Below are 24781 nucleotides of genomic sequence, written 5' to 3'. Positions count from 1 at the left end.
TCATAATCATCTGGAAAATCTACAGGCTTGGTCCTGAGTATGAATGCGTGTGCAAACTCCCCTCAGCCCTAGGCCTCCTCAGGCACAGGACTTTACAGGCAAATCCCAGAAAAAAAAAATCAGATCCTTGGTCCTTAGCGGGAACAAGATACCATCCCTATGTCACAGATACCTTCTGCTCCTCTCCTTGGTAGTCAGTTGGTCAGGTCATGTCCTAATGATTCAGAGCTGCTGGAATGTGATACAAAAAAATTTCTCCATTAGGGGAAAAAAAAAATTCCCTCCTTTGTTATCATTTGTGAAGGTTCTGATTATGAATGAGGTTTGGGAGAAAGGAGATACAAGGCTGGCCTCAGCTTTTACAGCCAGAAAATCCTCATACCTCTTCCAGGTGACACTGCAATGCTTTCCATTTTGAAACCCTAAAAGGAAAAATGGTGTTTAATCCTCATGGAGGTGAAGGAGGAGACAAAGAAAGAAAATTTGAACTTTCCTCCTCGTCTTGGTTTGAATCCCTTGGAAAAGGAGAAAACTCAATTTGGTGAACTAACTCATATGAAATATCAATTATCCATCACATAGATGTCCTGGACCTACTGAACTGTTAGGGGGCTTGTCACTGCCACACACAAGCCTTCAGAAGTTACATCTGAGGAGGGAAGATGTTGTTACAAATCTTTCCCTGTATGACACACTGTCTCTATTTCTTGCTAAAACAGCTCTTAATTAGTTCTTCTTTTTCTTCTTCCCCCTTTTTTTTTTTAAATATGCAGCACCAGGGAAAAATTGGAGTTAAATTTAATGTTGGAACTGATGACATCTCTATTGAAGAGATCAACGCAATCATTAACGATGGAAAATACCATGTAGTACGCTTCACAAGAAGTGGTGGCAATGCCACGTTACAGGTGGACAACTGGCCAGTTATTGAACGTTACCCAGCAGGTAAGGGCTTACGCAAACACTTGTGAGTAAGGCGGTGGGGGATGCGTGGAGTTTGGCTCGTTTTGCTTCTCTTCTAACACGTCAGTTCCTTCATAGTGTTTTACTAGCTTAAGTAGTTAAAGAGTCCTGAGCAATATGCAGTTTATGATGATGGCATTTCCTAAGTGAGTCGAAAAGCACGAATTCAAGTTATTACTGGATGTGGAAAGATACAGTTATCAAGGCATGAAATAGTGAGTTTGTTTCTTGTTTTTATTGGATTCTTGTTTTAGGGGGCAGGGGAAAAAAGGCTTTGACAAAAGCTACACAGTAAAGTGACTCCCAAATCGATCTCCGAGTGATGGGGTAAAACGTTTACTGAGGAAAAGGTTGTCTGTGTTCTTTTAATTACAAATTGTTATTAAAGCAGTCTGAAGCTTATGAATTTAGCAGAAGTGTTCCAGCTGGCATAAACCAAAAGGTGCATCAGTTATCAGTTGTACAACCGACCAACCAAATTAAGATGCCTTAACTTCAAATGCAAACTGCAGGATATTACTTATGCAAGTCATGCTGGTTACTTGAACAGGACCGCTCCTGTGAATACAGAGTTGCCTTGATCGGGCCCATATTTAATTTTATGCAAATGCCACGCACTGAAGATTACTGTGTTACTAATTTTATTCATTTTTAAAGGCAACAGGTTTTTCAGATACGCAGTCCCTTTCTTATTGCATAGGACTACTGAGCCATTAATGGTAACTTACAAATCTGCGTGTTATCTGTTAACAGGTGGTGTGTGTGTTTATATTATCAAACAAAAGGCAGCAAATCCAGAGATCTAAATGAAAGGTATTCTGATTTGCACACTGGCTATTACATAAATGACAGTTCTGATTTATCTGTTGGAAAGTAGAAAATTCTTCATTTTGGGGGTGGAGTGGGACAGGAGGATATGTTTCACTAATCAGGAATGCATAAGCCAGTCCCTGTACCTATTATTATTATTAGCATTTAGGGGTTTGGGGTTTTTGGATTGGTGTTTGAGTTGTAGTCCAGCTGTTCACCTGACTTTTTAAAAAATAAAAATAATTTAAAAAAAAATCCACAGGTGAAATATAACCCTTCAGATCATTTTTTGGAAATAATTTAGAATTTAAAATAAAAATGAAAGAATACATCGCAAATGAAATTATGTATAGTAGGAGTTGTTAAAAAAACCCAACACCTGTGTGCTAATGCCTTATGAATGAGTGACAATTCTGGTGGTTAGAAACAATGGCTTTAAGTTAGACACATCTCTGAGAGGTGAAAAACTCTTGAGGGAAAGGAGGATACTGAATGAAATATGTCCTGTGATATGCAGATATTCCTGTTTCTCTCTTATCCCTCCTCGTTTTCTAACTTTTGCAGTATTTGGTAAATGGTAGCTGAAATAAGATGGTGGCAGCTGGGGAGAAGCGCGGCTTAGTTTGTGATCAAGATCTATGTAGCAGAAAGGAAAAAAATATTTTTGGGGTGGGTTTTTTTTTGTTTCTTTTGGTTCTTTTACCTGAAATGATGACCATAAAGATATTTTCCTCCTTCTTCTTTCTTCTGTTTCTTCATGAAAATACAAAGTGGCTACAACAAGGACAAACTGCAGTTCAGTTCTGAAGACAGTGGCACATAGAAGATGTTTATACCAAACATAGATCAATTTAGAAAATGGAATGATTTCCTTGGATGGGATTAGTGGAGTGGAAGGAGGTTGGATGTTTTGTTTGAAAAAGGAAAACAAAAATTTAGCTCTTCTTGAGCTTCCTTTAGCAGCTTATGCACAAGCTGCATTTCAAGGCATTTTCAGTTGCTTCATCAGCCGGGGTACGCAATCCCTTGTCTTGCTTTATTGCTGGATCTTCCGAGACTGCTGTTGGCCTTTAATTTTCTTTGCCTTTCCCATAGTAAAATTTTATGGGTCCTGTATGCCATAGCATCGCTTTTGAAATCCATCCTCCCCCTTCCACCTTCCATCTCTTCTCCCTTGCCAGCACCTAGCCGTACCTTTCTCTTGTTTCCATGCTGCTCCATCAGGTTCGGCACTCTTCATTTAAACACTTTTTAAACACTTGTTTCTTCAGAGAAGAAGGTATTAATGTACCTTTTAGAAAAGACACAGGCTTGTCCTAAAGGCTATGCTGCCTTTGAGCAAGGTTGGTACTGCTCTGAAGATATTAATGACACCATGTTTAAAGCTACCACTGTCATTCCAGTTCTAAAAGTAACATTTCCAAAAGTGACGTCTGAAAGATATCAGACAACACAGTTTGGCAAGTGCTGCTGCATCCAATTTAGATGTGCTACTGATGTTGCAGCTTTAGGGACTGACAGCAGTACCTGGCAGTACTGGTTAACCAGCTAACTTGCTCTTTGCTGTTTTGGACGGAGGACATGTTGCAGTTGTGGAATAGGGACTGAATTTGAGCTTGTCTGTATGAGTGAGGGCTCATTAGCTTTCATCTCAGTGCTAGGAAGAATATTCTTTTTTGCTTTGCGCCTGTTTTCTGAATTGTTTCTTTCTGCATAATTTCTTAATGTGTCTGCTCCACTGTACATAAGCACAGACTTATCTCTCCTACTTCTGGGGTTTTTAAAATTAAGAACAGAAACACGATTAGCAGCTTAATTGGTAAGTTTGCTATTCCTATATATGCTTGATTTCCTTTTTTAAAAAATAAAATAATATAAAAAAAATAACTGGTTGCCTAAAGCAAACCAACTGATCAATTCTCCTTCCTTTACGAGGAAAGATTATACTCTGAATTACACTTCTGGTTGGAGTGTCTGACTACAAGACACTACCAGTTTGTGACAGGTGTCTTAAAATATCCAGTGAACATTTTCCAAGAGGAGTCTCTGATCAGAGGCTCAAGATTTTCCAGTTTCATTACCTGCGTAGCCTTAACAGAGACCCATCTAACTGCTGCAGATAATGGCACCCAATGCCAACAGCAGTTGGTGTTGCATCACTTGCTAGGAGGATGCTGTGGGCACCCCTGTTGATACTCAAAGCACGCATCTTTTGAAAAAGGGCTGTGGCCCCGATTGCCACAAGTCTGTGTGGGATTTGCAGGGAGTCTGAACTCAGTGCTGGGTCTCAGGAGCTGCCCAGAGTTCAGTGCTCTCTAACTGGTGTAGCGCATGAGATTCTCTAATATTGCTTTATGAGCAGTCGGAGGTAGACACCTTGCACAAAGTATGATATGGCGGTGCCATAGGGCTTCCACTGTTACTTTGTGTATTTTATGCTAGAGCTGCATAAAATGTAGAAGTGATCCTGGGAGATGACTGGGATCTAGCATGCTTCTCTTGTACATCATTCTCCGTCCCACTAGACTCGAGTGTTGTTTCCTCAGGAATCTTGTCTGGGTCAATGGACCTTCAGTTTGTATCTGAGATGACGTGAAATGAGAGGGCTGTAAATGGAAAAGAGGTGAGGGTGGCCAGTGCTAGAGGATGATTATCCTTGTAAAGGTGGCTGGCTGCTTTTGGAGTATAGTCGGGAAAAATGTGTTTCAGTCCTAGACATATGTGAAGAACTTCAGTGTGTGTAATGGCTGGATGATTTTCAGAAACAGACGTTTAGATTTAGGTATGTATGTTCTTCCGGACTCCCATCAAAGCCACTTTCTCATTGTGTCAGTGGCTGACGGGTAGCCCTATGATTGAGAATGGCATGTTGTAGTTTTTTGACAGCTGACTAAGATCCCCAGATCTGTACTGGATTTGTATATTCCATCTTTCTTAACTAAATTCAATGTTACATCTCTTTACTTAATGATCATCATCCCTCTGCACCTTCCCAAAGAACTTTAATATTTCTCCTTGGCCTCTTTTTCAGGTAGTGATTTCCCATGAAGTTATCTGGATGCAGACTAATTTCCGATCATATTACACAGGAATGAGAAAACTGCTGGCTGTGCAGTCAGAGCTCCTAATCAATAGGCTAACCCCATTTTCCATGCAGATCCTTTCTGCTCCTTACGGCTTATCTTGTCTGCTTCACAAGATTTTTAGTTTTAATTCCCCTCCCCAGCTGGCCGTCTGCTGCTGTAGCGATGGACTGCACCATAGTAGCAACTCCAGCTGCTCCTATGAACAGGCTGCTCTTGTACCTTCAGTTAGGTAATGATCCTACACCGAAATGTAGATTTGCTAGGAATGCATTCATGGTGGAAAACCAAAGAACTTGCTAATTTGGGTCAAACTGAACTAACAATTAAGGCCAAACGAAAAAACAAAATAATAGGAAATTGGGTTTAGTAATGTCAAAATATTAATTTCAGTATTTTCTAAATAAAATGTTCTGACTTTCCTTGCCAGGATTGCCCAGTGTTTATAGGGGATTTAGGTAATCTGAGAACAAGGCATTTCATTTAATTTGAAACCACCTTTTCTTCCTTACCTGAAAGAAAGTCTGTTTCAAATCAAAAGGGGGAAAAAAAAATCTTTCTCACAGCAGTGCTCATAACCATATCGATTTAACAAGAAAAACAATTTTCTCAATTTTCTAATTTTCCTTCCTTAGTCATGAAGGGTGCACATTTTACCAGTCTTGGAAAGTATATCAGAACAAGCTAAGTGACTTTCTAAAGCCACAATAATCACCATTTATTGTGAAGGATTTTCAGAATCACTTTTCTGTGAATAACTCCACACTTCCAAAGGAAGTTTTCCCAATGCTAATTCTTTTAAAAAGTGCAACACAACTGATCATTTTACCAGTGGGAACCTGCTATTCAGGACTTGCACCATAAATCAGACTGATGCAGAATTTTCTGGATATAAGATGACGTTGTCAGGGATGTGTCTGACAGATCTAGATCTGACAAGCACGAGCACTCACACACGTTGCTCACATGAAAGAGATTGTCCAAAACACTGCCAGATTACTGGAACAGATGTATCTCTGTGATTGGGGAGGATAAACTACAATTGAGCATACACACCAAAGAACAACCGGTGTGAGAGTCCATGTACATTGGCAGAAGATCAAACTGCAGGCGGACATTATGGTTAGTGCCAAGTACCTCTGCAATATGGCAATTGGCGGCTGAAGCTCTTGGGACTTTGGTATAATAAAGAATAATTCTGTCCTGGGTTTTGGGGTGGGGTTTTTTTTGCTTTATCACTTACGGTTATCACACTTCTGTGAGCAGACATTGTCTTAGGGACTGTCTCTGGACCTGTGAGCTAAAGGTTGTTATCGCAGAACATCCAAGAGGAAGGGGGCATCTCATTTAAATGCTTCCCTTGGTCCCTGCATTCTGAAAAATAGACAAAGCATCTGCCATCTTTTCATGGGATACACCTGACTTTAAGATAAATGCTAAGAGTCAGCTATTACCATGTATCCTATTAAGATAAGTGTTATCCATTTGTCTTGGGTTTGTGTGTTCAGATTGACCATAAAATTAACAGGAAACATTTGTGTCAGTACAGTTGTTTCTCCTGAGTGGATTAGTATTTACCCAGCAATCCATGTAGTTGTCTAACATGCATGCCGTTGGCTTAGAAATATCTTCCAAATTCAAGCCCATACAGCCACTTCTGAAAGGAATCGAAGGTCTGTTTCTCAGGCATAACTGTGGTGCCCAGGAGTGATCTCGAGGTCAAGGTGAGGTGGGAACCTAACAAGTAAATGATCACTCAGTATTTGCCTTGCCTTGCATTTGCCATAGGGTGATTTTTCAAACCTCGCTGGCCACTGCTGTTAGAACATGGGGCTTTCAGTGTTTTCCACACTGAAATAACGTAAGTCTTCTGACTCCAATTTATTTATTTATTTGTTTGTCCAGCAACGTATCGATCTTTACCTTTTTTCTCACTTGCTTCCTTCTTTGCATAAAAGATCTTGGTTTTCTCTCACGTGCTTTCCTTTGCTATGATCAGAGTTTTGACACTACTACAGTCAGATCTGCCACCTTGATAAGTCAGTCCCAATGGTCCACATAAAGGATCTGAAGAACGCCCTCTTCCGATGAGCTGCAAAGCTTGCAAACTTGGAGTACTCTCGTTACTTGGTGGGGGCAACGCTCCCAAAGGCAAAATAAAGACTAACTTTCATCCCAGGAGGGAAATGCAATGGGAAAGACTTCAGTTTTGTTCACAGCAAATAAGCTTCTGTAAAATAGATACTGCCCAATATCTCCTGTTTTATGTCAGTTTCCTGCCATGAGAAACTAGCAGTGACAATGAAACAAGGACATTTCATAATACTTTCCTTCCCTTGGAGATAACAGTGTTTGGAAAGAACAGGAGGACTTCTCAGGAACTCTCCATCTGGGAATAAGTAGAAGATGAAATTATACAGTGCAAGTGAATTCTTAATGTATAAATTTATGCCATATATATAAAATGAGACTAAAGAAGTGGGTCTGAAATATTTAGTCCATTGAATTAGTAAGAGGAGAAAGGGAAAAATACTAGCTAAGTCAGTAGTTCCTTGGTTACCAAGTAATGTCTCATCCTTCCAGATATGGAAAGCAAAACTCATTAATGTTCTTTATGGCCTTTCATGTGTCCATGGAGTCCCGTCTCGCTGGAGTTCCATTTATGCTGAGGTCTCTGTCTGGGAATCATAGAATCATAGAATGGTTTGGGTTGGAAGGGACCTCAAAGACCATCTAGTTCCAACCCCCCTGCCATGGGCAGGGACAGCCTCCACTAGACCAGGTTGCCCAAAGCCCCATCCAGCCTGGCCCTGAGCACTTCCAGGGATGGGGCATCCACAACCTCTCTGGGCAACCTGTTCCAGTGCCTTAGCATCCTCATACTAAAAAATTTCTTCCTAATGTCTAATCTAACTCCTAACCCCTTTCAGTTTAAACCCATTACCCCTTGTCCTGTCACTACATGCCCTTGGAAGCAGTCCCTCTCCAGCTTTCTGTAGACCTCCTTCAGGTCCTGGAAGGCTGCTATAAGGTCTTTGCGGAGCCTTCCCTTCTCCAGGCTGAACAACCCCAAGTCTCTCAGCCTCTCCTCATAGCAGAGGTGCTCCAGCCCTCTGATCAACTTCATGGCCCTCCTCTGGACTCCCTCCAGCAGCTCCATGTCTGTCTTGTACTGGGGCTCCCAGATGCAGTACTCCAGGTGGGGTCTCACAAGAGCGGAGTAGAGGGGCAGGATCACCTCCCTCAGCCTACTGGTAACTAAAGCTACTCTGGTTTGATAGGAGATAATGGGGCATAAATATGAATGAGTTAACGTACTTTTTTTTTTTTTTACTTTTTTTACTTTTTTTTCTTTTTTTTTCTTTTTTTTTACAAAGTCTTTTACAAAGTTCCATATGTGTAAATATTCAGGAAGAAATTACACAACCCTGGTGGTAAAGATAGAGTTCTTTCATGGATCACATTCTGGCTTAGGGAGAACTGAGGTACAGATTCCTACTACATTGATTTTCAATGGAAGTATGATAATTTAAAACTTAAGTTGTGTATTCATTAACATTGATTTTAAAAAACAAAAGTTAGAAACCATACATACTGCCTGTAGTAGAGAAGATTTCAAGATTAGTGGTGAAGAAAAAGATTAGTGAATGAAGAATTAAAAAAAAGCAATATATGCTTCCTTTGACAGGCAATGAAAAAACAAAATGAAAGGTATTTAAAAAAACAAACAAAAACCCCACAAGCATTTAAAACCCCCAAATTTTTACATTTAATTCTAAAACTAAAAAAATGAAAATTTAGTGGTTTATGCAATTCATTTGTGTTTTTTCTAGTGTGAGAGATTTTGTTAAATCTTTATTAGCTTAAACATTTTAATCAATCAAAGCATTTTTCATTCTTGTCCCAAAGTTAAAAAATCAACTTGCTCTGCTGAATAGGCAACATAACAATAAAAGAAAAGTTCATATATGGAAGATATGTACACAGATGAGATCATCTGAATTTTTATAGAAAGTATTTTGAATTAATTGCACTGGCTCAAGACAAAGGTTTAATGCTGTAGACAGCTCATGGATTATATTAATTAGTAGGCAAAAAGAAGTAAGTTCTGAGAGTGGTTAAAATGTTAAAGAAAATATTAATGGAACTGTATTTAAATCAATGACCCACTTCCCCTCTAAAGGATTAGTGGGTGGGTGGGTGGTTGGTTTGTTTGTTTCCCATTCCCATTTCTTTTTTCCCCATGTGTATTTAAAAGTTATGTTAGTGATAGAAAACCTTAAGAAATTAGAAAGAAAAATATACTGGGTCAAGTCTGCTTCTTCACATAACTTGCTTCTCTTAGAGGGTAACTTAGGAGAAAACTCCTGTACTTAGAAATTTTCTTTCAGTTTTCAGTCCAAACTCTTTCCAGTTCATCCCACTTTGTTCTTGTATATCTTGTCACAAAAATAGTTTTCTCATTTCTCTGCTTATCATAATAGCCTTTCTTTTGATGCTTTTTAATTTTGAATTCATTTTTCAAGTGCACGTGGCTGGAAATGGACAATAGTGAGAACACTAGGACCTCGTGCAAAGACATATGAAGACTTTAATGCTGAAAGTCGTCTCCACTGATGCATTCTAAGATCTTATTTACCCTTTTCATACCTCAAAACCGAATGACTCAATATCATTCTGCAGCTTACTAGTATACCCATTGAACATATTTCCTCATGAATTCTCTTGTAATATCCCAGTTTATTGCAAAAAATTGGTGTGATTGGTCCTATATCTTAAGTGCGTGATCTGCATTTGGCAGTATAAGTTTTAGTGTCACTTTTATTGACTTGGAAGGGCTCAGTTCCTCTTGACTTATATCTGCAGCCTCTTCAGAGTTACCAATATTTTGGTGGATATTTTATACTGAGATCAGTGAAGAAAAATACCAATGATGAGTGGTCCTGGAACTCGTCTCGGTGCTTTCTTAGGAGTTCCACCCTGGTTGTTTTCCTGCACAAAACCCACTGATTTTTCCTTACATACCTGCAGTGGCCTCAGTGATAGCTCCTATGGCATAGTCCAACGCAGTTTCAGAATTCACCGTGATATTCGTGTTGTTAACTTAACGCAGAACTCGTCATTTAGTTTATTATACTTGCTTGACTTAAGCATATGTAGATCTTCCAGCCGTTCAACTAGATGGCATCAGCTCTCCAAAATACTTGGAGAGCTTTGATAGGTCTGACTGACCTAATATCTAGTCAGGATTTTTAGTTTTCAAATATAGGTAATATAGTGGGGAACAATGAGGGCCAGAATATGGTATAGTTGACACATTAGCAGGGCTGAATGCAACAGGTAAAGACTGTTTATCATATGTGTGAATGACTCACCAAGAAGCTGAAGAAGACACCTTAATGAAGTTGGAAGTATTAGGGAGAAGACAACTCCAGTGCAGTAGCTAGTTCCTGGAAGGGGCTTTCATCCTGGGAAGATGGGCACCTTGAGTGTGACCTAAAACAAGCAGCCCTTGTATTCAGAAACCTGTCAATAGATACAGAAGCAGGATATCAGGTTGTGGTGCCTACATGTGAGAAAGGAGAGAGGAAGGAGAAGAGGAAAAATTACTTGTTCAATGCTTAGATATACTTCATTTCCTTAATCTATAAAATGAGTTAATTTATCAAATACAGCTATTAGATTAGTCTAACATATTGTGGTAAAGTTTTGCATTTTATCTCATTTTCCAATTGCTTCCATGTCTTTAATTCTTTCCTTTCAAATGCACCATGTACAGCTAAGGTCAGATTAAACAGTTTGACTGGATGGCTTTTTTCCCCTTCTCATATAAAGCTATAACATTTTCTATTTGCTAATACAAGAGGTAGCGTGCCCTCTTGGATAGCTGTATTTAAAAACTCCTGGCTTGTTATTTTTAAGTTCTGGGATAGAGATCATCTTCCTCATCTTCTGACCCCACAAGTTCATTAAGAATATGTACGTTGCTTTCTTCTGAGCTCTGGAGATCTACATTTTCATAGACATATTCCTGTTAGTCCAATGTACTCCTGTGGATCATCATCAACCTTACTACAAAATTAGTCCCCTTCTTTCCATGATTTTTTTTGTTTGTTTGTTTTGTTTATAGTCCTTAAGAACCTCTGGCTTTTAAATTTCTTTTATTTTCTTTGATAGGCCCTTTGAGCTTGAGTTTTGGCAATTTTACTTGTATATTTATTTCTGTTTCTCATTCTGAAAGTCACTGCTTTCTTTGCTGAGCAAGTCTGGGTTTTTAACCTCCTATAATAGTCTGGGATAGTGTAGTTATTCAGCCTAGTAGATTTCCCCTTGTATATTTTTAACCTTGCAGGTACAAGTCCAAAAATATACACATATATTTTATATATTTTTTAAACTTTACCTTAAAGAATTTCCAAGTGTCTTTCCTGGCTAAGTCCAACCCCTCAGACTGATTGCACGATCTGGTTTCATTCACTTTATCAAATTTTGTTCTTTTGAAATCAAGAATCTGATTTACCGACTTATTTTTAGTTGTCCTTGTACTAATTTGAGTCAACTCATGATCACTCAATCAAAGAATGTTTCCTACAATTAAATTTGTTATGCTGTTTTCATTATTTATCAAAAGCAAAGCTAAAATAGCATTGTGTTTTGTCTGTTTCAACTGGACAAAATCTTCAATGAGTATTATAGGAAGCTGATATCTACCTGTATTCATACAATTATGTTCAGTTGTGAATCAAAGAAGGCATTATAGCAATGTGTAAAATAATGGCATAGAGAATTAAAAATAAGACAAGGAAGTCTGTGAAACACTTCAGCAAGTTATCTACAGTATAGTAAGATGCAAGAAACTAATTTAGCAGGAATCAAAATAGATTAAAAATTAATCTTAGTTTCTGAGTCACAAACCAGCAGTTAAATGATGGATGTAACTAGGCCAGCATGATACCTTACCTTTGCCAACATGTAATTGCACAAATGGTTTCTTGCATCTTTTTCTGATTCATGCAACTCTGACTACTCTTTGGTTATGGTTAAATGTATTTTTCAGCATGTATCTAGGTCTCTCAGTGTAATTTTATTGTTCATGTGAAAGACTGATGTTAACAAAAATGGTGATTTATTTTCCCATTCTCTTTGGGCAAACCTCTGTTACAGCTTATCCAAAGTCAATGAAATTTTTTTTTTAAAAAAGCACTGCCGCCCTTTGAGAGATTATGAAATTGTTCTATCATAGAATCATCCTGCTGCCGTCTTTAAATAAAGAGCCTAGGTGATACCCAAACAAGAGACTACAGTAAGTCTCTTTTCAAAAAGTGGTTTCAGTAAAGTTTCCCAAATCAGCTTTTTAATTTGACAGCTTATCAGGTTTTTCTGTCAGATAATGCTATATAATAATGCTTCTCTAAGTCTGCAGACAGATTTTTTTTTTTTCTTTAGTTTTCATCTTGGATATTTTGGTGAAATACAAAGGCTCATCCCTTTTTAGAGTTACTAGATCTTGTAATTAAATTCAGATCTTAATAAAATGTGTGGCACGGTTGTCATTACTTGATCACAGAAGGTGTAACACCTTTCAGTTAAGTACGGCAAGGTGGCACAATGCATGTAGTTTTGAAGGAGAAAGAAAATGTCAAATGAGCAGTGATTCAGAAAAAGGTGTTCTAAAATAGTGAAAGAAACAGATCTCTGCTCTTTTGTGTCTTGTGGCAAAGGATGGTGCCCATAACTGCATACCATAATTAGGCACAGGGTGATATGGAATTTCTGAAGAACACCACAAGCTGTAGGGTTTCAAGTTAGAGGAAGAAAGTAGGAGTGAAAGCAGATCTCAGAATGAGACAAGGAAAATCTGTTACATTCACCTCTTCAGGAAGGCCATTATCAACTAACAGACCCAGTAAAAGCCAGATCACAAAAGAGGAAATGTTGGCAATATGCAGGGATTCCTTTGCACACTTTTGTTTGGTTTGCATGTTTTCCATGTAACCTGCACCATCACAACTTATCCAATGTAGTAGGATAAATTCAAAATGGAGGATTAATGTGGTGTTGGTTAAAAAGAAAATGATTCAATCAAATTCTTTACCAAGGAATTTTAGCTACCCTGTAGCTTCCTTAACAATACAATATCGATAACAGTGATAGAATCAATGTCTTAAGAGTTATTTGTCCTCCTCCTTTTCTCTCCCAGCGGCAGGTCCATGTTGTCAATGCAAAGTTTTGAACACCAGATTCCTCTCTTTCCCTTCAGCCTGCCCTCTGGTAGGTTCATAGCTGTCTCGTTCAACATTACGCAGGATTTTACGTAACGTATCACTCACTAAGCCAAACCGATGTCCACTGACTTCAGTAAAATTACTTTTGTGTAACGCTTGCGTGAATAAGCGTTGATATGGTTGTGATTGTGCCCCTCACTTTAGATGACTGACTTGACGGGTGCACACGTGCGTTTCCTCTAAGACTGGCATTAATGCTCCTGGTGGCTGATAAAGCGTGCCAGGGAAGAGTGCGATAGCGTGCTCCTGCCGTATATTCCCTCTGCAATGCACTTTGTTTCCATTAGCTTCTGGGGCAACCCTGAAGTCAGTCTGAAATGGGAGCCTTTCTCAGGACAGAACAAATCAATGCGATGTTGAGCCTTCCAACCAGACAATCTATCATATGGAAAACAAAATTAATTTATCTGCAGTGCTATTGTGTTTTAGGTGCTCTTGGAAGATGAGGTATTTTTTCATTTGGGGCTCATTTGTGCATGTGTCCCCAGATATATTTTACTGGTGTTGTGAGGTGTGACAGCAGAATAGAACTTTATGTCTTCGGGATAAGAACTTCCATTAAACTAACTAATTCAGCAGCAGTCACTATAATTCATACTGCAGCAGGGAAAAAGGCAACCTGCTCTGCCCTAGATATATTTTCCATAGACTGAACCATGTTAACCGGCTATCCAGGAGGACGCAAATCATTGGTGTCTTGAATGTACGAGTATGTACGTGCTTTAGACTCTCCCCTTCGTACCACGTTAACGCAGGAGAGAAGATGTGCACACATCTCTTCATCCTGCGACGTGGTTAGCTTTCTGCAGTCTTAAGCCCTGCTGGTTAAAAAAAAAAAGAAAACATCTTGAAACTGCAGTATCCACTCTTCCAAAATAACTTTTTCTTTAATATTTTGGATTCATGATTAGCGGCAACTTGGTTGTGACCAATTCTACAGGACTGTTGCATTATATCATACATTTAAAAGTAAGTTGAGAGTCTTCCAGGCATGTTCAAAGAGTTACCTTGACCCTAGCAAGGTGTAGCTAAACCACAGGGTCTTTTTTGCAGTCTACACTACCTGTCAGAACAAGACGGAAGAGCTCATATGGCTTATAGGACCTAGAATCCTTATGAGCTTCACAACAGTCAAAGTCTGTAGTATACACCATTTCAAATAAATTTCTAGCAGAAATTGAACATCCCTCGCTGTATTGGAAGCACAAAACATTGTGAGTGACATCCTGATTTCAGCCCCTTGCAAGCAGAAGTTAACTGAATAAAAGGCAGTGAAATTATCCTGTTACAAATTGGTTTAATTGAGATGTGAATGGTTTATTTTCCTCAGTGGACTATTTCTAAGGAGTTAAATGGCCTTTCTGGTGCAACATCGAGTTTAGTGGACATTAAAAAACTGAATCAAACACAATATTGTCTGGGTTAAGTATATATAAAGACAATTTTGATTTTCCTGTTTTACAGAACTGATGGGCATTAATAGACTACTGGTTTAAAATTTTAAAATTATAGTTGCACAATAGGGAGAGAGGAATAAATATGCCCTTTTCAAAAGAACAAAAAGTTTAACTGTAGCTGGATGTAGGGCTAAGCCTTGAAAATATGCTCTCATTTTCAGAGCACAGCAATTTCCTCACAGCTGTTTTCAACCAAAGGATTCTTGAGCACCTCACTTAGGGTCCTCATCCTGTACTTCTCTCTCATGCAAATTCATGTGTGTTTTTGTCTGAATTAAAATACAAACTCAAACCAAAGACAGTGTTACGGTTGCACGGTCAATTCCAAACAGCTGTGGTAGGATAAGGTACATGTGAAGGATTTGGTCAGAGAAGTTTCAGGGTTCCTCTTCCCCCTTTTAACTTCTCTGGTGCTGATAGGTATCCTGTGCGTATAAATCCTCCTTCATGAGCCAAATTACCATCCATAAAGGTGCAGCAGGGCAGTGTTCGGTGTTGCAGTGACTTTGGAGAGCCTGTGTATCACAGCTGCACATCTCACTGTCAGTCCCGAAGCTGACGGATGCTCTTCATAGAAGTGATGAGCAGTGAATGTAGTTAATTTTTCATTAGTCAGTTTGAGCTAATAATCTCAATATTACATACAACAAATAGTTATCAGTGAGGAGCATTCATTGTCTGGAAACTTGTCTAGTGAGGTTCTGTACTGGGCTCAAAAACATCTAATGCTTTTATAAGTGGCCTGGAAGTCTGTGTAAGGTCATTGCTAATGATGTGTGACTCTGCTAGAAAGACCAAAAAAAAAAAAAAAAAAAGTAAACTATAGTGAGGGCAGGGCAAATGCGGTGTGTGAACATGATCGCTTGGGGAGCCAGGAGGATTTAAAGAAAGTTGCAGAAAGCACTGCAGCAGTGCTAAATGCCAAAGTATGGGTCTAAGAGGAAGGAGTGAAGGTTAGGGCAATGTAGACAATGTCCTGGAAATGTGTAATTCTGAGAAGTCACTTGTGGGGGGGTCTCATCTTCCAGGTTGCTCTGTATGAAACATGTGGTGCTGTGACAAAGGAGTTTATGGAAATCGCTTTATGGGCACAAAAGGCTAAAATGTAAGAACTGGGGAGGATTTTGCCACCCTTTGCAGCACTTTGAAAGCAGCTCTAGAACAGGTATCAAAACTGTACCTGGGGTCTATGGAAAAAAAAATGGTATATGTGTAACAAGAGCCCAAGAAAGGTGCTATCTGAACTGATTTATAGTGTCAAAAAGAAAACTATGCAGTGACTTGATTATAATCCAAGTGCTTTCAGAGGGAGAAAACACTAGATGCTTACAGTGCTCTTTAGCTGTTCCTAGAAAGCCATAACCAGAACTAAGAAATTCACACAAGAAGTAGAGCACGTGATTTCAACAGTGAGCCTTGGAATTCAGCGCTGAGAGATTTCCCTCTACTGCATGTCGTCATGTTAGGAGAACGTATTTCCCTGGGAGAACTGTCTGAGCCCCTTACAGGTTATGAATTAACCAAAGAACAGTTTTATGGCTGAATCCAGGATCAAGTGGTTTAATATTCATATTCTGTGATATGCAGATCTGATTATGCCTATGTCAATATTAGAAGTCTATTATCAATATAAGAATAATGCTATGGTAGCATTGTGTTGGTAATGCAGATTAACTATACCTTCCTAGGAATTAACCAAGTCGAATCAGAAAAAAGAATGTTTCCAGGTATAATTTCTATATCCAGAAACATTACTGTGCTAAACAGCACCTATACAATGCCTTAAACACGTCAGTCCTATTTCATTAAATTGAGAATGTGCTTGCAAAAGGGCAGAAAGAGAATATTGAAAATATTATCCCAATCCTAACATATCATTTATCTTTCTCAGGTTTGTGTATTTATACATCCATAAATCCTGGTAGCTAGGAAAATGATTATTAGTTAGCCGCTTGCTTAGCCATTCTATCTGATATCTCACAGTTTGTTACATGTATTTTTTCCAGTAGCTGACTTTAGTTAAAGAGCATTCTATGGAGTAAGCCTGCATACAGCTTTTCCAGCTGAGCTGGAGAGATGAGCCATGTTGCAAGAGTCTGTCAAAAATAATCTGCTGTCTGTACGCTTTCCTTATCTGCCATTGCTCTATGGACCTGAGCGCCATGGGTGTTCTGCACTGAAAACAAAATGGAATATTACTCCAGTCTTTGCTGGAACCGTGTTTTAGCATTGTGCTTTATTGATGGTAACGATCCATCCTGGCAGTTAGACATATTTTAATTGTAATTGGATTTACTTCAGCCTTAGCCATGAAAGTTTTTTTTCCTAAGTTCTAGCATTCTCTTTGGAAACAGTTGCAAATCTGTGCACATCTTAATAAAAGCAAGGGTTGTTGGTAGTTTCCTTTTCTCGTCTAATCTATTAATTCCATGTCATGGGTGATGGTGGACAGTGGATTGATGGAATGATGTAGAATCCTGAATTTTGTTTTGAGAATATGTTTATTAAACTGGAATGCATTAATATTTTATTTGGAAGCCATCTGCACGTTTTAGCTGTTAGTGTATTATCTGCTTAGAATTAGATGTTTATTTAATGCTTCATCATTCTCAGTACCAATCATTTAAAAATAAAAATACTTTAAATAGTGTATTGTATTATATTTAATAATGCATTAGTGCTTCATGTTAGAGACACTACTAGAATTCATAAAACTGGAAAGATTATAATATCCTTACCTAATTTCTTCAACATAGTGGGTTTCAGTATGTTTTTGAAAGGTCAAGTGGTTTCCTGAGGAAAAGTGGGTATGTAAATTGTGCTAGCAGAGCCATTTTCTTTTGAAAGTTGTTCTTTTCCCCATTTAACATTTCATAAGTGTTTCAAAGTAGAAGTAGAGTCTGTTTTTTGGATATTGCATCAGCAAATGGATTTTTGTAAAAGAAAATGAAAAATTAAACATATTGATAGTTGACTAGTGATTACACATTTCCTTGTAAATTCTTATACACTTAAATAGTTCAATATTGATTGTTTTTTCATTCTGGTGTTTCAACTCAGATTAACTCTGAAAATCAAGCCAATAAATTTAGACCTACACAAAAGTTAACTGCCAGCTTTGGGTTGTCGATCTAAAATGTGGCCTTGTTAACTTTAAAAGAGAGTAGCTCCTCATATGAAGATGTGTTCTGGGCACTAGCTTAAAGAACTGGGCTATCTTGATTTAGCTGGTGCAGGTCAGATCCACATGTTAGCTCTGGCATTGGAGTCAGCGGCTTTCTCTTCTACTTGCCCAAGGCTACCTTGACACCAGCTGTCATCTGAAAACATCCAAGAAGAGATCCGTAGCTTCAAAGGCCCTTTCAGGCCATGATTTAGCAAGGCACGTCAGAGTTGCTTCTGTGGTTGATGTTCAGTGTGTCTTTAAGGGCTTTTGCAGAACAGGGTGCACTGAAATGGACTTTCCGTGGGAGTGGTTGGTGACAACGCTGACAGTCTTTCTCACACCTGCCCCCCCTCACAGGCGCTTTATTCAGCAGTGGGTCTTTCTCCCATTTTTACACAGAGAATACAAGAAGTCATGGAGCATGGATTTCAGGAAAGTGATAAATTATGTTATGGTAACCATCTTTCCCCTCCCTTGAGAACTTCCTATATCATAAGAGAAGGAAGCTGTAGAAGTTTTGGACATAGAAATCCAGAGCATTTGAGCAATGCAGTTTTCAATTTTCTTCAAAATCAGACTCTCAAAGCAAAATACAATGTTTCACAATAATTCTTAGTCTTCCCTGAGTCACACTACACAAAAAAACTGTGGTGAAATATAATCACAAGGGGAAAAATACTTAGCTAATTGGAAACGCTGCAGATTTTTAACAAATGAGCTGTTATTTCGTAAAAAGTTATAGTGACATGTTGCATATCACAGATTAATTTAAATGGAAAATATTAGTGAAGCTTTTTTTTAATGTATAATTTGGGAATCAGATTATTTCACCTTTTAACAGATAAAACTAAATCACTGCTGGGAATCTACCCACGGCCATTATGCTATTGCGTGGTGGACTGCTCATTATAGTTCTGCAGTCCTAAAGCACTCCTCTGCTTTTATCTCAGTGAGCATCTGTTTCTATTATTTACAGTTTCTGTTTCTATGTCTTGCCAAAAGCGTTAAAAACCCCCGATGTGTACAAGTTTAAACCTTTCCATTTGAAATAGATTATTCTCTTATAGTAAAATGTCTGCAAGGCATAAATACACAAATTGAAATGCCACTTTTAGACAGAACTGAAAGTCTGGAGCTTGCTTTGGCCAAGGGCTGCTTTATTTGCTGCACTGCTGATACAGAACAGATTTTCATCTCTTAAATGCCATTTTCTATCTGTATGGGTGCATTTGGTTTCTTCTGCTTGGCAAAGGCTTGTCCAAATAATGGCCTCACTTTTGTTGTTTCCCTCGGCTTGTGTGTAATCATGCATATCCCTAGGAGAACAAGCTGACGCAGCCGTGGCAGATGTAGGGAGCGTGACAAAGCACCTGTATGGTCCAGGACTTTGGGGCATAGTGGTGGTGAAATCTAGCGTTTTCATGCTTCGTGAAAGAATGTGAAATCAATGTTTTTAATATTTGCAGTTGCAGTCAAGTTAGTTTGTGTGCTGCTGATGAGGGTTGATGCTGATTGCCTTGGATTTCTTATGTTTTTTATGAATCTGGTCATGTAATGAGCATGAAATTATCCTCACTGCACCCTGCGTTGCCTCCAAACAGTCTGCTAGAGCAGTTCAGTTGCAGTAGCTTTGGTGATCACGACTGAAGGCCAAACTCTATTTTCTCTTATAAATCATATAACCGAGAGCAGAATTTAACCCCAGAAGATTTTTTTTTTAGTTGTTTCAGATAACTTTTCATATTGCAAGTGGTCCAGAAATAATATATGGAAAAATATATAGAATTTTCCAAAGCCTTTCACTGGCTACAGTGAAATGCAATAATATGAGCAATGACCTTTTGACAGTTTGTCCTATTCCGTCCTTGGAATTTGCAGTGTGATTAAACTTAATTAGGATGCTTGCACATAGTTAATAAGACCTTTCTTATTGATGGCTTCTACCTGAATACTGGATACTCATGGGGCTACAGACCAATAGAAATTTAAAATAAGAGCTGCGCACAGTGTTTTCCCTTTGCCATTGTTCATTTATATAATGTATTATTTCTGTCAAGAGACATTCTATATAGCAGCTCTTCGCTAACATGAAATGAAGATCATCCAGATTGCTACCTGGGTGAAAGTTGGAAGAACATATTCAGTACTTGCTATCTCAGACCTAGCTAATTTTAGATACAGTAGGGTTGAAATATTCTCCATTTTCCCGCTGTTGAAAACCTATTGAATAAGAAACTGCTTACAGTCAACTTCTGGTTAAATTTCTATAGGAAAAGTAACCTTAAATGCTGTGACATTATGATTTAGAAACAGTTCAGAGTCCTTTTACCTTGGAGAACTGCAAAATGCCACTCTTGGAGTAATGCGGGGCAAGGTACTGTACTTATAACAATTCAGTTTTTATACTTTAATCTTCCTCTTTAATGATTTCTATCAATTTTCCTGCCTATTTTAGCAGCAGCCATACAATATTAGCTCCTTAAATGCTGCACAGGCAGTACAAAGAATCTTTTTAAAACTCCTGATAACAAAATATGACCTTTAATTTATCAGACAAGTCCTATGTTTTCTTATCTCCTTCTTGTTGCTTTTCATCTTCCCTTGCTTGCTTTTGATATAATACACCAATCTCTCAAAGTAAGCAATCCAATACAGCACAGACTGAGACAGATATTGCATTATAGTGAGGAAGTGAGAGTCAGGAAGAGCACACTCTTCGTTTAATTACTAATTAATCCAGTGAAAAATAATCAAAAACAAATAGGGCGGAAGGTAGTTGATTTGAAGTGAAGGTTCAGATCTCCCTGAGAGGTTAATGAGAGTTCTCAGTTTTATCCTGTAGAAAGTTGTAAAAATATGATTTAGTTTGTTTAATACGCAAGCACGAAACAAGGACCTTACAGGTGAACATAAGGTGTTTTGGTGCAGTCTGTAGTATCAGCGGAATGGGAATCAACTGACACGTACATCTTCCAATAAATCTGGTAACTGGATTCTTCTTTAAGACAACCTAAGTTTTGCTTTGTGTTTAGCTGTGTTATAAGCCACCGATGAGATATTTCACTTTGCTATGAAGACTTCTGTCATTCTGTGAGCAGAATATCCTCCTGGGATACCTGATATTCATTATAAGGAATGTAGAACTCTCTCTAGGGTGAAAAGGGCTGTATTATGTTATGGTCATTTAATATGAACTTGCCAGGTTTGACACTTTAAAGTTTGGAGAAGTCATACCTCATGGTGGTTTCTTTTTTTTATAGGTTAGCTCTTCTGGAATAAGGTAAGGCATTGTAGAATTGCACTCATTAATTATTTGCTACAGGTTCTTTCTCTAACTTTAGAGTTTCTTTGCACTTTTACCTTCTCACCAAGCTGATGGTAAGGTTTGTTCAAGATGTCCAATGGGAAAAAATACACATGCTGGAACGGTGTGTCTACCTTCCCTTTGAACACTGGAGGAGGCCCAGATCAGCCTTCCGGATATGTAACTCCTCATACAATAGTCTTCAAGGCTGACCATCCATCTCTCCCAACCTCCTCTGTCTCTCCCAACTTGTCGTCCTACACATTGTAACAGATAGATCTGGCATATTTTCTCAACAGAAAAAGACACACAGCTTTGTCTGATCCATTCAGAACTTTCTCATTCCCAGATTCAATACCAGATAGCCAAGTCTGTAAGCACTCAGCAAAAATCTGGGTCAGAGCAGTGTCAGAGTCCTCCACAAACACAGGGGTTTCCTGGGGTGGACCTGGACCTCTTGTCCTCTACCCCATCCAACCCAGTCTCGTGTTTGTATATCCTGGACCCAGGGGGCTGTGATGGAAAAGGTGATCTTGTGTTTGCAGGCGTAAAGGCAAGCTTACTGATGGCTGCTGAGGACAAGACGCTTGCAAGTAATAGTGGGGCTACTTATGAAGCCAACAGGCAGGATCAGATGGTGGGTTGTGCTGCAGACTATTTAGGAGCTAAGATTGTTAGGAGCAAGACTTGCTAGGGGCCTACAGTGGCAGGTGAAGTAAGGTTATGATATAGCACACCCTACTCATTGTGCATGGAAAGTCTGGGAACATACTCTGGGTCTGCAGCATACACGTGGGTGGGCAGCTTGAGTGAGACGCTATGTGGACTGTTTGCCCCGGTACCGCAGAGGTGCTGTGGCTTCCTCCCATGCCGTGCAGCTGACACTTCCGTCGGGTTTCATCTGAAGGAATGATGTGGGTCTCTGCCTTCCTCTTGCAGATGTCAGGGGAGTCATGATTCAGAACTAGCAGTGTCAAGATCATGATGAGCAAAACTAGGGAGACGGGGGTTGTTTATAAACGGAGATAGACCTTGGTTTCTTCACTTTGTTATTTATTTCCCTAGCAGATTGCTGAGACTAACAAGGTGAATTTGTATTCTGTTAAAGGGTTTGTTTCAAAGAAAATATTCTCTAGTCTAGGTTGTTCTTCACAGACTCTCGATTTTCAACCTTCTTTCTTATTCTCTTTCAAGGATGCTGCTGTTTCACATCAATAACTGACACCTTTATTTCACAGAACAAAATAGAATTACACTCCAGCACTGACAATATAATAAATCAGGAGGGATAAAATACATATTAGTGAAGTTCACATAGTTGGTTTGTCCCAGCTGACCTATAGATATAAAGGTATGATAAAAGTTTTTTTGGACTGCTTCTTCTCAATCTTACCACAAGATTTAGCTCCGACTCAAAGATTTGACCTTTGCTGCTCCTCTCTGCTTACCTTGATTCTTTGGAATTATTGTTATTCCCTTGAAGCCTTTCTGCCCATACAGAATTAACACTGTGCCGTGACAAAATATTATCTATTTGGCAGCAGAATGAAGCCATCTAGAATTCAATCAGGTTAGACAATGTCACTGTGCACATCCTGAATGAATCATTTCTACCTCGCTTTTTTAATCAAAGAAATCTCAGCCATAGAACCAGGAAGTGTCATGCTGGATAGTCACATAGCTGTCTACAATTAAAGTTTAGGCATATCAGTTGTTTTTTATGAATTATGGTTGAAAAGCATGCCTGCCAGAGCACTTAATCTTTCAGACAGGTAACAGAAATAAAATCTCAAAGCCACAGGTTTATTTAGAGTATGAAAATATTTATTAACCTTCTTGGAAGTGTTTTTACTGAATAAGTTCCTTGTGGTTCACCATATTGGTAAAAACAAGCATAAATAAAGGAAGCATGAAAAACGTGCACTGAATACTCCTGAGAAAAACAATATGTGGTATTTATGTTTTCTCTACTGGGGATAAGATTACCAGGTGAAGTAAATGCACATAGTTTTACTGAATTCAGTGGGGCTATCCAGATTCATTTTGCTGAGTGGATGACCCAGCTGTTTGGGAAGAAGCAGTTCTTGAAAAGATGTGTGTTTTTCACAATGTAATAATAGGATGTTTGCGGCTTTTAGTGTCGTTTCCATTATTTTCAATGCTACATATCTTTTTTTAAAATGTAGTTGTTAAGTTACCTATGTGTCTACTAGTTTTGTCATTACTAAACCTATGTGTTCCCTTGAAAATAAATCTGGATAAGTTCCAAACTGTTTCTCCCCAGCCCTTCCATTTATAGTATATAGTAGAAGAATTTAAGCTAATGGTGTCAAATTGAGATGCATTTGACAATGCACTTTTCCTCTGATGAGGGATGGGCTAATGTAATCAGCAATTATTTTTTTGTGTGACCTTTACAAATCAGATGGTTATTTCCTTGCTTTTCATTTCTGTTTTGCTCTGAGTGGTGCAAGCCTGCTGCAGTTAGTATAAAACATAAATTATAGATAGATTGACATTATAATAGGGTGCAATATTCTCAAAAAAAAGTACATACTGCATGGACTTTTTAAGGAAATAATTCAAAGAAATGTATAAGCTGGCCAAGACTCAATTTATGCTGTTAATTCACAGAGGAGTTTCCACAATCACTATAGAGATGTCCCAGAGCATCTGCCAAGCAATGAAAGTGGAGGCAGCAATAAACCTTGTCTAGGATGAATCCCATGTTAGTAATGGAATTATAGTAGAGAGATGCCATAGCGTTGGGGTTCCAGACTGGTGACTGCAGAGGGTCCTTCTACCAAATGCACCTAATTACACCCACTGGTTGAATAAACAACATAGAGTTTAATGCCTTCCCAACATACGCGGTCATGAACAGCGTTTCATTTTGACATGACTGGTTCTGCTGAAGTCTAGCGAGCATTTGTTCGTGAAAGGCATCCAGTGAGTAAGTGGGTGAATCTGATGAGTGAATGATGATCTACATCCATGAGACTTCTTTCCATTGTGTTAATAGATTCCTTATGACCACAAATCTCTTCTGAACAATTTAGCCTTTTCTTATAAATGACATAGAAGGATGTTGTCCACCCCCACCTTTTTTTTTTTTTTTTAAATTTACATAACAAAAACCCTGTACCCAACAGCAACAAAACCTGATGATTCATTTGTTTTCAGTTAAGGAAACCTTTTGGAAAGAGGATGTTCTCTCACTTATTCAGTGAATCAACTGATAATGCCTCAATAAAAACTGTAGAAACATCTTATTGAGAAGCTAATCATAAGTGTTAAAAGTAACTGGCTGTCAGGGAATTTAAATTATTAACTCTGTGTGTGTGTGTATTTATATATATATATATACACACACATTATTTAATAGAAGGTGCAAATTCAGAACAGAAACATGGATCACACTACTTATCTTTGTTCCCATGTTGATCACATGACATTTCTCATGGATTTCCTGTACTTCTCAAATTTCCATTTAGTCACAGGAAGTTTGCTGTAAGTGAAGGAGCCCAGGATGAAGAGCAGTAATTTTAAAGATCATAGCAGGAAAAGAAAATTTAGATATTTTGTATTCTCACAGCATCACAAGAGTTGTGTTCTGAAACCTTTTATTCTAAATTTTCAGTTTCTTGGAAAGGCAGAAAAAAGGAAAGTTTCAGTAAAATAGCTTTTTACAGAGAATGTTTCTGAAAGCTGAG

The 24781-nt window shown here is 38.5% G+C and overlaps 1 protein-coding gene across 1 annotated transcript in view; it reads left to right on the top strand.

The window, feature by feature from the left end:
* Positions 1–24781, top strand: part of NRXN1 (neurexin 1) — a 733713-nt gene that overhangs the window by 605543 nt on the left and 103389 nt on the right. Inside the window, 1 exon segment of the mRNA XM_075749468.1 lies at positions 774–945. Coding sequence (XP_075605583.1) covers positions 774–945 — 172 coding nt within the window.

The sequence above is a fragment of the Balearica regulorum genome, chromosome 3, assembly GCF_011004875.1.
Source record: "Balearica regulorum gibbericeps isolate bBalReg1 chromosome 3, bBalReg1.pri, whole genome shotgun sequence".
Classification (NCBI taxonomy): domain Eukaryota; kingdom Metazoa; phylum Chordata; class Aves; order Gruiformes; family Gruidae; genus Balearica; species Balearica regulorum.
This window is presented reverse-complemented; position numbering and strand designations above follow the sequence as displayed.